At 34.8% G+C, this 13,808-nt stretch overlaps 1 protein-coding gene across 1 annotated transcript in view; it reads right to left on the bottom strand.

Annotated features, from left to right (window-relative positions):
• ANXA10 (annexin A10) overlaps positions 1–13,808 on the bottom strand; it is a 105,575-nt gene that overhangs the window by 10,115 nt on the left and 81,652 nt on the right. Inside the window, exons 5-6 of the mRNA XM_032855909.1 lie at positions 11,739–11,829; positions 10,587–10,666 (exon numbers count right to left, since the gene is read on the bottom strand). Coding sequence (XP_032711800.1) covers positions 10,587–10,666; positions 11,739–11,829 — 171 coding nt within the window. The remainder of the gene's footprint in view (positions 1–10,586; positions 10,667–11,738; positions 11,830–13,808) is intronic.

The following is a 13,808-nucleotide window of genomic DNA, read 5'->3' as shown; positions in this document are numbered from 1 at the left end:
TTCTTTTCTTTTCTTTTCTTTTCTTTTCTTTTCTTTTCTTTTCTTTTTTCTTTCTCTTTTTCTTTTCTCTCCTCTCCTCTCCCCTCCCCTCCTCTTCTCTTCTCTTCTTCTTTATTTTTTCTCCTCTGTCCCTCCCTCCCTCTCTCCCTTATTCTCTTTCTTTTTTTTTTTTTTCCTTCTCTTCCTCTTTCTTTCCTTTTTAACTATGCTGAGAGAACATTGAGAATACAGTGGCTTCTGCTCCTATCATCTTTTTGGACTCTTGAAATAACCACATTGCTAGGAACTCAGTGATATAGCAAGATCAGGCAGAGGGGGAAGTCCTAAATACAACTCTCTTGAATTGATCTCAATCCCTAAGTAGCATTAATGGGCCCCAAATTTCTTAGCTGCTCCTAACAGAGGAACTTGCATGTTAGCTAGAACCTGGTTGGGAAGTTTGACAGATGGAGTTGTTTAGGACCATAGCAGGGACAGATTGTTCTAGTAGCCAGGAGCTATAAAGTAGACCACATTGATAGACTCTGTGAGACCGAGAACTTAGGGGGATTCTTCAGTTCCAATGAGAGTAAAGATGAGGCTAAAGCATTAAAGTTTACTTGGCTCTGACAAAATTGAGACAAAAAAGATAGTAAATTAACCAGCTGTATGGTTTGGCAGCTGATTTTGAAAAAATGCTCATACTGTGGACTTCTATATCTCATCAGCTATATGTCCAGAGTTGTCCAGAACTACCATTCCAAAACCAAGATGAGCAAGGATGCAGAAAATATCTTCATGATCTGAGGCACTATCACTCTTATAAACTAGCTCCTAAATATTCATATTTCTCTCCACCAAGTGTTCTCTTGGTGAGAAGGAGAGGGGAGGTCCAGAAATCTGAGAGTTGTGTATTTAATCACCAACTGTGTAAATGATATTGAACATACACTCTCATTGACTATTCAAAGTATTGTATGGATTAAATTTGTTATATTAAATTAAATATTAGGCTTTTCACCTTGCTAACCCAAAGCTGGAAACATATGAGAAAGATCAAATTATTCATAGAGAAATAAATAGACTACAAACCTTTGTAACTAAATTTGTAGCCCTGGAAAATTTAATGTGTTTAATCATAACTTGGAAGTTGTTTATCACTTAGAGGTGTCCAGCTAAGGAAAAGTTGACACAAACTTTTAAATTTCAGTACCATTTCTGGCCTGATATTTGGTTACTATAATCTCCCCTAAGCCTAAATAACTCAATATTTTCAGAAAATATCCTTTGGTCAGTCCCTTATGGTTTTAATTTGTTCAAGCAACAAATGACTGAAAGCAATAAATATGCTATATCTTCTATGGATATATGCCATTTCTTTAATAACATAAACTTATCATGGTAATTCATACTCTTCATCTTATTTGACCATCAGTGGGATTTGATGCAATTTCTCACTCTCCTCCTTGCTATGTCATCATCACTGGGCTTCCAGAATCTGCACTCTCATTCTTCTTCCTTCTCAATCTTGTGTATTGGTCCCCTTCTTACCTTTTAATCTCTTAATACTGGAAAGTTTTAGTACTCAGTTTTGGGTACTGCTCTTGTTTGCATCTACAGTCCTTCCCTTGTTAATCCTAACTGTTCTTGTGGCTTTATATTCCATCTATGTTGTAATGATATCCAATTTTACATTACTAGCTTAGATCTACCATCTGAATCTCAGGTGCATATATTCCAGTTGCCAACCGAACATCTTCACTTGGATTTCTAATATACATATTAGACAAAACATGTTCAAAATCTATTTCCTGGTCTCCCTTGAACTCAAAAACCTCTTATATCCATAAACCTCCACATCTTGGTTTATGACAACTCCATCATTCCTACTGCTCAGACTTCAGATTTGAGTAACATTTTATTCCTTCTTTTTTACATATCCTACATCTAATTTCTCAGGAAATAATATAGACACTACCTTCAAAATACATGCAGAATCTGGGCACTTTTAATCACTGCCAGAGCTCTCCTATGGGTCCAAATTAATATTGACAAAATTCTTTGCTGGTAGCATCCTTACAGGCTTGTTTCTATCCTGTCTCCCTACTTTTTCCTCAACATTGCATCTAGTGTGAACACTTTAAAGCACAAGATCATATCATTGTTTTTCTCAAAATCCAGTAATGATTCTCCTCTCCCCATTTCATTCAGAACAGAAGTAAAAATCCTTACAAGGCTACAGATTTGACCAAATTTCATCACCTGTCACCTGTCTAACATTACCACTATTATAGAACATTTCCTTGGCTTGCTCAGATGGCACCAGCTGCCCTTCTTGCTATTCTTCACAACTGGCAGCCATTCCCTTGTCTTAGAACTTTCCCATAACTTTTCCCTTTGCCTGGAATGTCCTATCATCACCATTCATTTGTCAACACATTCTTTCCAAATGTTTGCTCATATAACCTCTTCTCAATGAGATTTATCTGACCATTCTATGTAATACTGCAACCTACCTACTATGCCCAGCCCCAAAATTTCTATTTCCATTATTCTCCTCTGCCATATCTCTCACTGCCTTCTAACATTCTATATAATGTACCTGTTTATTAGATTTCTCTTGAATTTTTCCTATTCCCCCATTAGAATGTAAGCTTCTCAAACACTGATGAGGTCTTTGTCTCTTGTTCACTGACAATTCTCTGTTGCCTGGAATCATGCTTGGCACATTGTAGGCACTTGACAAATACTAATTGAATCAATACTAAATGAATGCAGGAAAGCTAAAGAAATAACTTTTAGATAACAGAATTCAAAGATCAGTTATATTAATACAGCTTTGTAATATAACTTGAAGTGTGGAATTATGATACTTCCACTCTTGTTTTTCTTCCTCAAGAGTGCTTTCACTATTTGGGGTCTTTTCTGGTTCCACACAAATTTTAAGATTGTCTGTTCTAGTTCTATGAAAAATGTGGTTGGTATTTTGATAAGCATTCCATTAAATCTGTAGATTGCTAAAATGTAGACATTTTAACGATATTTGCACTCCATAAGCATGGAATGTCTTCCCATTTCTTTATGTTATCTTCAATCTCTTTCATCAGTATTTTACATTTTTCAGACTATAGGTCATTCGCTTCTGTGGTGAAGTTTATTCCTAGGTATCTTATTATTTTTTGTGCAATTGTGAATGTCATTGTTTCCATTTCTCTTTCTCCTGCTTCAATATTAGTGTATAGAAATACAACAGATTTTTATAGATCAATGGACCAGAATAGAAAGTCCAGAGATAAGCCCACAATTATATGGTCAATTAAACTTCAACAAAGCAGGAAAGAATATCCAATGGGAAAAAGACTGTCTCTTCAACAAATGGTATTGGGAAAACTGGACAGCTGCATTTGAAAAAAAATGAAACTGGACTGCTTTCTTGCACCATAAACAAAAATACACTCAAAATGAATTAAGGACATAAATGTGAGACCTGAAACCTTAAACACTCCAGAAGAGAACAAAAACAGTAATTTTTCTGATATTGGTCATAACAACATCCTTCTAGATATGTCTCTGAGGCAAGGGAAGCGAAAGCAAAAAATAAAGTACTGGGACTACATCAAAGTTAAATGCTTCTGCACACTGAAGAAAACAACCAACTAAGCCAAAAGACAACCCACTGAATGGGAGAAGATATTTCCAAATGACATATCCAATGAAGGGTTAGTATCTAAGACATGTAAAGAATTTATACAACTCAACACCAAAAAAACCCCAAGTAAATCCAATTTAAAAATAGGCAGAAGACGGGAACAGACACTTCTCCAAAGAAGACATCCATATGACCAACAGAGGCGTGAGAAGATACTACTCAGCATCACTCATCATCAGGGAAATGAAAATCAAAACCACAATTAGATATCATCTCACACTTGTCAGAATGGCTAAAATAAAACCCTCAAGAAACAAGTGTTGGCAAGGATGTGGAGAAAAAGAAACCTTGATGCACAGAATGCATCAAGAATGGTAACTGGTGTAGCCACTGTGAAATAATATAGTGGTTCCTCAAAAAATTAAAAATAAAGCTACCCTATGACCTATTAGTTGCACTACTCTGGGTGTTTAGCTAAAGAATATGAAAACATTAATTTGGAGGGATGTAAACACTCCTGTGCTTATTGCAGCATTATTTACAACAGCCAAACTATAGAAGCAGTCCAAGTGTTCATCAGTAGATGAATGGAAAAGAAGATGTGCTATATATACACAATGGGATATTACTCATTCATAAAAAGAATGAGATCTTACTGTTTGCGAAGATATGAATCTAGCCAGAGAATATAATGCCAAGCAAAATAAGCCAGCCAGAGAAAGACAAATACCACACAATTTCACTCACACATGGGATTTAAGAAACAAAACAAATGAACAAAGGGAAAAAAAAGGACAAACCAAAAAACAGACTTTTAAATATAGAGAACAAATGGATGGTTACCAGAGGAGATATTGGGGTGGAGGATGTGTAAAATAGTTGAAGGGGATTAAGAATACATTTATCTTGATGAGTCAATACATGAAATTGTTGAATCACTATATTGCAGAGCTGAAACTAATATAACACTGTATGTTAACCACACTGGAATTAAAAAAGAATAATAAAAAAAGGTCAGTTAGTAGATGTAGGAAAATTTTATGGATCATTGAAATTTTCTTAGTGATTTCTGATCAAACTACATGGCTAAGTAAACACCTACCCTTACAAAGTTTGTGATAAATATTTGAGAAATTTCTGCAGTTCTCTGTTTCTGAAATATTTTTGAAATGTAAGTTTTGACATTGAACTTGAAGTGGTGCTTGTCTGTTTACTTTTTTGCGCAGTTAATTACCAAAAGAACTTTAAGCAGACTGTTAGATTTAAAAATGTGAATAGGTAAGTTTGTGATTTAGCTTTTTCCACTGTCAGAGTCAAGCTGTCATGTAAAAAGCCTAAGATAGCAGCATGGTGTGTGTAACAGAGAAATGGTATATATGAATACAGAATTTGGGTTGGGGCAAAATAAAACTGTGAAAAAAAGATGTTAAGGGAATAAGAATGTAGCTGAAAATATTTGAAATGGGTAAGTTGACTACAGATGATTACTAAAATCTGATGGCAATAACATCCCCAGAAGTCTCGCTGTCCAAGTTTGAGAAACCATCGTAAGGAAAATCCTAACAGCTATGATGAGTAAGCATTCAGTTGGTTCATTTCCACTCCTTCCTTGAGAACATTTATCATCTCCTGTGTGATTTGCACATACTGATTAATAAATCTTCAAGTGATTAATTTTTTACTATTTGACAGATAATTATATCTCCCGTAAATCTAGTTAATAAAAGCAAGCATGGAATGTTGTAAGCCCATTTAATGATTGGCATTAGTTTTCAAGAAGAAGGTGTTCCAGCTGAGTTGTTCCCTTATTAGAAATATCCCTTTTGGAAAATACTTTAAAGATTAAGTAAAAAACTTCTCTCCCAGAAAAATATGACAATAATTTTCAACACTTTCCATTTCATGAATATCTTAAGGTTCCTATGCTCCAATTCCCTCAGTCTCTATTAATTCACAAAAGAGATGTGCCTGATTTTTATGATGTTAAGAAGTTGAAAGCCACAGACAGTCTTTACTTGGATTCTGAGAATCAAATAAAATGTAGATGGAAGTAGTGGATGTAATTACAATAATTGAATTTTAGAATATTTGTGTTGGGAGAGAATTGAGAGAAGAATAGTTCACATTCCTTAATGTACAAAGTAAATCTTATCTGAATCTCAAGAAGGTAAATAATAAATATAAGGACATACAACCATGGCTAAGAGGAAAATCATCTATATACAGAGAAAAGGGGAGATTGAGAAAGAGAAAGACAAAGACAGACATAGATTGAGAGAGAGAATAATGATTCCAACTATAGGGTAGAAGAGATCTGTTCACACTGAAGTAACCCTCAGTTATCTGGCTGGAACCATCGGTCTAAACTGCACAACCTTTAGAAAGGAATTCCATTTCCTTTTTGTAAAATGTCTAGACAGATTCTCTCCGAAGTGATTTACACCACAGATAGTGGTGAGGGGAAATGATAAACTTTTCAGTTCCCTAATTCACTTTTTATCTTTTCTCAATCTTCTAGACTTACTAATCCAAATGGTAAATCAGAAGCTCCAAACAGAAGAACCATTAATGTAGAAGTTGGGAGTCAATGAGAAATCTTTAAAATATTAAAAAATCTAAGAGAAATTATACATATAATTATATGTATAATTATTTATACATAAGAAGTATGGATTAACATGAGACTTCTGACGTTCAAGAAGATTATTATTATTAGAGGAAATTATACTAAGATACCTCTTTTTACTTCCATTTTTCTATTGTAATATAAGTAATTTCTATGAAATGCATATTGTTTTATACTTGTAAAGTTTGTTTTACATTTTAAGAGAAATGTACTATGAAACCTTATAAGTATTTAATCCTTAAGTAAACTTAATTATTTTTCCTTGGCTTCTTATAAAATCTAGGTTTCTATTCACCCTCATTTTTTGATGTTCTCTATTGAAAGGAAAACTTTACTATATTGAAAAGCTATTTCAAAGTTAAACACACAAACACAATTTAATGTTCCAACTCTAGAAATTGAAATTAATTAATAATACTTTATACTATAAAGTCATAATCCAAATTAGGTAAAACCATGTTAACATAAATTAGTGCATTGTTTTAAAATATGTATGTCTATATAGATAATATTACTATATATATAAATATGCATACTCACATATACACTTTATCAATAATAAAGCATTATTTTTTAATTTCATGGAAAAAGAACCGCAATTATGAATAAGATTGATTGCCTTATTACATTGAGAAAACATTGTTCACTGATTATTTCCCTCATGACTTATTTTCTGTCATGCTTAATTTTCAGAACTGTTTTTTTTTTTTTCCTGGAATATAAGAATCTTTGTTTTTAAAAAATCCACTGCAATCCTGATTCTGAGATGTCAGTATTTCTAAGTGATTTATAGCTCAACTCTTTAAGAGATATAGAAATTTTAAGAGGTTACTGGGTATTGGTCATTGACATTTTATCAAATAGAAGTAAGTAGAACTGGAGTGGAGTCAAATGGGGTTGAAGATAGAAATTAGATTTAAACAATGGGGTGATAGTGTACTTAGGCCTGTTTTCATCTTTTCCCTCTCATTCAGTAGATGTGTAAACATAATCCCTCTAAGCCTGGGTCTCCTTGTCTCTACATGGTGGGGATATAGCCTTTGGGTTCCTTGGAAAGCTGACTCAGATGGAGATCAGCACGTGTCTTATTTATTATGGAGTGTGCTTGGGAGAAACACTTATGGAAGGGAGAGGAAGGAAGCAGGATTTGAGAGCAGAAACTGGACTGTGATATAGCTTCAATGGAATACAAAGTTATCCTAATAAAATACATTTTATTTCCTACCAGACAATGTATATTTTTCATCAATAAATTGAAAAGATTTTCTATTTGGATATTAAGAAAATAAAAACTTGTTTGATATTAGGATGCAACTTATGGATTTACAATGGGACTGTTGGCTTTCCTTTATTAGGGGCAATGCCTATGCCAATATGAATTTCTGACTAGGAAATTGTTCTTTTAATTTATATTTTGTAGCATTATCTGTTGAAAATTTAAAAAATTATGACCTTTTTAAATTGAGAGAATTTTAAAGAAATTTTTGTTTAAATTCCAGTTAGTTAATACATAGTATAATATTAGTGTAATAACACAATGATTCAGCACTTTGATAATATACTGGGGGCTCATCACAAGGACCCTGGGACCATGACCCAAGCTGAAGGCAGACACTTAACCAACTAAGCCCTCCAGGAGCTCCTGAAAAGTTTAAATTTAACTGAAAGTGGATTTGCTTAGTACTATATCACCTTTTTCAAGTGAACAATTTGAAGAAATCCGATTAGTCCAAATTACCAATCTCTCCTTGATCTGGTGCAGTTAATACTCGGCTTCCTCAGCAATGTTTTCCTGAGGAATTTTTATTCCTAATTCAAAACTGAGAATAACTTGGGCACACACATCCATACCACATAAAAAGAATAAAAAATAATTAAAATCCATGTTGTCTGGCAATGAATGGAGAGTTAGTGTTCCAATCTAATATATTTATTAATTCTTGAATTCAATCATACAAAATATGTGTGAAGTACAGCAATGAAGTTTTTAATCACAACAAATACATATTAAAGGAAACCATACCACCTGTGTTTGATAGACATGTTAATCCACCCTGAATGAGGAAGACAGCAAAATAACATAACAAGAAAAGAAGGAAAACGAAGCAGTAATTCACTGCTATTGAAACCTTAAAGGAGAAATTCTTTAATAATAATGATGCTCTCACTTTAACTACTTTTGTATACTAGTTTTTGTATACTAGTTTTGTACTTTTGTATACTAGTTCTAGACAAGGTAGAATCAATTCTTAATTTTTATCTCTCTTGTGTGTACTAATACAATACTTTAACTTCAGAAAAGTTTAAAAAACTTTGTTTTGTTATAGAATTAAAAAAATAGAAATCTCTGTAAATATTTGAATTTGTAGGGGTGCCTGGGTGGCTCAATCCTAAAGTTTCTGCCTTCAGCTCAGGTCATGATCTCAGGGTCCTGGGATTGAACACCACATTGAGCTCTCTGCTTGTCAGAGACTCCTGCTTCTCCATCTCCCACTCCCCCATTTGTGTACCCCTCATCAAATAAATAAGTAAAATCTTTAAAAATTACTTGAATTTGTAATTTTGGGAAAAAATCAGCATATGGCTGTGGGTCTATTTTCCTGAAAAGCTGGGGAATATTCTTTTTTCCCCCCCTGGGAAAATTTTTACTTTATTTTATTTCTTTTCAGTGTTCCAGCATTCGTTGTTTATGCACCACACCCAGTATTCTGTATTTTTTCTCTAAACTGAATGCTTCCTTCTTTCTTTTTACTCTTTAATCTTAGCTGGAATATCAAGAATTCTAACTTTGCTTCCTGCTGGAAAATGGCCAGTAAGACAATCTAAGTCATAAAAGAGAGGAATTGTTAATAGCTTTTTCTTGCCTAAATACATGTTCCTTGTCTCCTGCTGAGACTTCTCATTGTTTCTTGTCTCACTTCAGCATATATTCGGGGTACATCTGTTTGATTTGATCAATATGAACTCAAAGAGAATGGAATTAAGACTTAAAGATGATAAGAAGGGGAAGCTAGTTTTTATTTTTAATAAGTCAGATTCTCTTAAATTAAGTCATAAGTGAGGCTCTCACTATAAGTTTCTTTCTGTTTGTTGTAGTAAATTATCATGACATATGCAACTTAATTTTTTTTTCCTGCTTACACAGAGATGATAATAGATAGAATCTTCCCCATCAGCTTACATGCTGCCAAAAATATGTCCCTGTGGTTCTCTACTGCTTACAAGAACCTTGTCAACATGGCATCTCAGCCAGCAATTTAATCAGACAGGAGTCTGATTCAGCAGGAGTCCTTCGAGCCAGCCAGTATGCTCATGCGGGACCTCTTCATTCACTCTGAACCACCTTCCCTTCTTCTCTCCAGATGTGCAAATGATGCTCACTCTCCAGAACCTTGGTACAAACCCATTGTATATGAAGCCTCTTACTTCAGCAAGCATTGAACTTTATTCACTCAGACTTTTAAAAAAAATGTTATTTTTTAAAAATTTCTTTGCAGTGTTCCAGAATTCATTGTTTATGTGTGGTAAGGTATGGCACCGCAGAATTTTCAGAGGCAGTGCTGAGGATCATATGCTGCCACTTGGGAGTCTATAGGTCAGTTCAAATTCTGGATTTCTGCTTATTAGTTCTTTAGACAGAAAGCTAGAACCTAATAGTTTTGATATTCTGTTTTTTTTTTTTAAAGATTTTCTATATTTATTTGAAAGAGAGATAGAGCACAAGCAGGGGGAGGGGCAGGTAGAGGGAGAAGCAGGCTTCCTGCTGAGCAGGAAGCTCCATGTGGGGATCAATCCCAGGACCCTGGGATCATGATGTGAGCTGAAGGCAGTTGCTTAACCAACTGAGACACCCAGGACCCTGATTCTCTGTGTTTTTTTTTTTTTTTTCTAAATTGCTTCTAAGAATATTTATATTACAGCATTTTGTAGTTCTCTCCTCCCACGGTACTAGGCCGTACTAGGATCTCAGGAGCTAGTATGTACCCTACCTTTTTAGTAGTTTTAAAAAATAGAATTCTAATTTCTAATCTTTTAAAATAATTTAATCTTTTAAATTCCTTATAATATATAATTATTTATGTATATTTCTGTAATCATCATCATCTTATATATAGTAGATTTTTTTTAGAACAGAACTGGTGTATTATTCATATTCATTTGTTTCTATATCCAAGGCAAGTTTCTATTATAGCGCTTGGTAGTTAGCTGGTATTCAGTAAATATTATTATACAGAATTTACTGTTAAACTGGAGTTTTCTGTCCTAGTTTTTGAAAATGAAACATATGTTTTCTTAGTAATGCAAAATGACGTGGATTTTTGAATTTCGTACCTGGGCCAGATTCATGAGTGTATCTCTGAAGTGTCCTGAGGTTTCTGAGTAAATGTCTTCTTGAAGGTTGCTGCTGTATTCTAGGAAAACAAAACAAAACAAAATAAAAAAAACCTTCCATGTTAAAGGTGAGATTTACTAAAGAATCACATATCAACATACTTTGGATAAGTTAATATTATTTCCCCAGTTGTGAGTGGGAAGCACAGGAAATACAAGCTATTGACATTCCTTTGTCACTTACTGCCTTCTACTCAGAAGAACTCAATCTAAAGATTCCACCAAAGACATGTGGACACCTAACAGTAACATAGGATAAGTCTTCTTTCTTAAAAAGCTATTATATTTATTCCAAAATTGAAAAACAGCACGGAGAGTCATTTCAAGTTCTCTAATTCTCAAAATTTGAAATTCTGCATTCTATTTCCATAGACTGCTACCCATCCCAGCACTTTCCCCAAGTGCTTTGTCTCCTTTTAATATTTCACATGAAGGTTCTTACTTCATTCCCTTTGGGAAATTCCCATTGTTCTTGTTCAAATGCAACAGGGCTAACTGTCTAGAATAGTTTCTTGACATTCAATGAGAGGTAATACACACTGCAAAGCCACTTAAGGCTTTAAACTTTTTTGAAAATGAAGATAGTTAACTTTTCTACTTTTAAAATATGTAAAAATCAGATTTTAAGATAGATCACAGTGATTAGGAGATTTAAAGTGAAGTAGTTACCCATATTTGTAGAATTTGCTGAGCGGTTATTGTCCTTTGCTCTGTTTTTTATATATTACCTGGTCTCTCCTGGGTCAGAAATAAAATGCTCCTGAAGCTCGGTGCTGCAAATTTGCCTACATTAATATAAACACTCACCTCATAGAAACTTGCAATTACTTTCCTGGAAACTTTGTTTAACTTGATTGTCTAGAGAATCGTTTCAGTTTTGATAACCTAATCATCAATTTAACTTACTGAGTTAATTGGTCTCGAGTGAGTGATATTTCAAACATAAAAGTGTCTTAGAAAAAATTTAAAAACACATAAACTGAAATATTTTGTGTGTTATTTGAAAAATATGAAGTTTATATGTGTGTAAAATATTTTGTGTGTTATTTGAGAAATATGAAGTTTATATGTGTGTAAAATATAGTTTCTTACGCAAACAGTAGGTTTCTCGCATTTGGAAAATTTCTCCATTTGTTCTTGAAGCTAAAATATCAATGAGACAGTTTTCTTCAGTGCCTGCTCCCTGTAATACAGAGAAATGGAGAAATATAAAGGCAGTTGTGCTGGGAATAATAGTGCATCTTACATATAATAAGGATTTACAACATTCCTGGTATTCTGAGAGGCGACAGAAGAGAAAGAAAATGTGTTTGGGATAAAGATAGGCCCAGTTTAGTTCTGGCTCTGCTATTTACTAGTCACTTGAACCTCGGAAGATACGATTTTCTTTCTTTCTTTTTCTTTTTTCTTTTTTTAAAGATTTTGTTTATTTACTTGACAGACAGAGATCACAAGTAGGCAGAGAGAGAGGGGGATGCAGGCTCCCTGCTCAGCAGAGAGCCTGAGGCGGAACTCTACCACAGGACCCTGAGATCATGACCTGAGCCGAAGGCAGAGGCTTAACCCACTGAGCCACCCAGGCACCCTGATACTATTTTCTAAAACTCTGTTCCTTCATTTAGAATAAAACAACATGGACATTTCTAAATAAAATGGTAAAAGATATTTGAACAAGGCTCATGGCGCTCATCTTTTTTTTTTCTTTCTTCTGCTAGAATATCAGTCTTTGGAAAGCTGAAATTAGAATCAGGGTCTCCGAGTTTTCTAAAGATATTTCAGGGCCCACTCCCTGCCTCTCCCTAAATGTGAATTTTTTTTTATATTAACATATAATGCATTATTTGCCCCAGGGGTACAGGTCTGTGAATTATCAGTCTTACAGATTTCATAGCACTCACTATAGCACATACCCTCCCCAATGTTCATACAGACACCCTATCCCTACCCCCCACCCCCCAGCAACCCTCAGTTTGTTTCATGAGATTAAGAGTCTCTTATGGTTTGTCTCCCTCCCGACCCCATCTTGTTCCATTTTTTCTCTCCCTACCCCCCATGAACACCCGCCCTGCTACTTAAATTCCTTGTATTAGAGAGATCATATGTTAATTTTCTCTCTCTTATTGACTCATTTCGCTTAGCATAATGCCCTCTAGCTCCATCCATGTCATTGCAAATGGAAAGATTCCATTTTTTGATGGCTGCATAGTGTTCCTGTGTGTGTGTGTGTGTGTGTGTGTATTTCACATCTTCTTTATGCATTCTTCTGTTGATGGACATCTAGTCTCTTTCCATAGTTTGGCTATTGCAGACATTGCTGCTATAAACATTGGGGTGCACGTGCCCCTTTGGATCATGACATTTGTATTTGTAGAGTAAATACCTGGTAGTGTGATTGCTGGGTTGTAGGGTAGCTCTATATTCAACTTTTTGAGGAACCTCCATACTGTTTTCCAGAGTGGCTGCACCAGCTTGCATTCTCACCAACAGTGTAGGAGAGTTCTCCTTTCTCCACATCCTCACCAACATTTGTCCTTTCCTGACTTGTTAATTTTAGCCGTTCTGACTGGTGTGAAGTGGTATCTCACTATGATTTTGATTTGCATTTCCCTGATGCTGAGTGATGTTGAGCACTTTTTAATGTGTCTGTTGGCCATCTGGATGTCTTCTTTGCAGAAATGTATATCCATGTCTTCTGCACATTTCGTGATTGGATTATTTGTTCTGTGGGTGTTGAGTTTGATAAGGTATTTATAGATTTTGGATACTAGCCCTTTATCTGACGTGTCATTTGCAAATATCTTCTCCCATTCTGTCAGTTGTCTTTTGGTTCTGTTGACTGTTTCCTCTGCTGTGTGAAAGCTTTTTGTCTTGATGAAATCCCAATAGTTCATTTTTGCCCTTGCTTTCCTTGTCTTTGGTGATGTTTCTAGGAAGAAGTTGCTGAGGCTGAGGTCGAAGAGGTGCTGCCTGTGTTCTCCTCAAGGAATTTGATGGATTCCTGTTTCATATGGAGTTATTTCATCCATTTTGAGTCTCTTTTTGTGTGGTGTAAGGAAATGGTCCAGTTTCATTCTTCGGCGTGTGGCTGTCCAATGTTCCCAACACCATTTGTTGAAGAGACTGTCTTTTTTCCATTGGACATTCTTTCCTGCATCGTCGAAG

Source organism: Lontra canadensis, unplaced genomic scaffold (genome assembly GCF_010015895.1).
Source record: "Lontra canadensis isolate GAN:19392208 unplaced genomic scaffold, GSC_riverotter_1.0 scaffold10, whole genome shotgun sequence".
Lineage (NCBI taxonomy): Eukaryota > Metazoa > Chordata > Mammalia > Carnivora > Mustelidae > Lontra > Lontra canadensis.
Note: the sequence above shows the minus strand (reverse complement) of the source record. Positions and strands in the feature narration are given on the sequence as shown.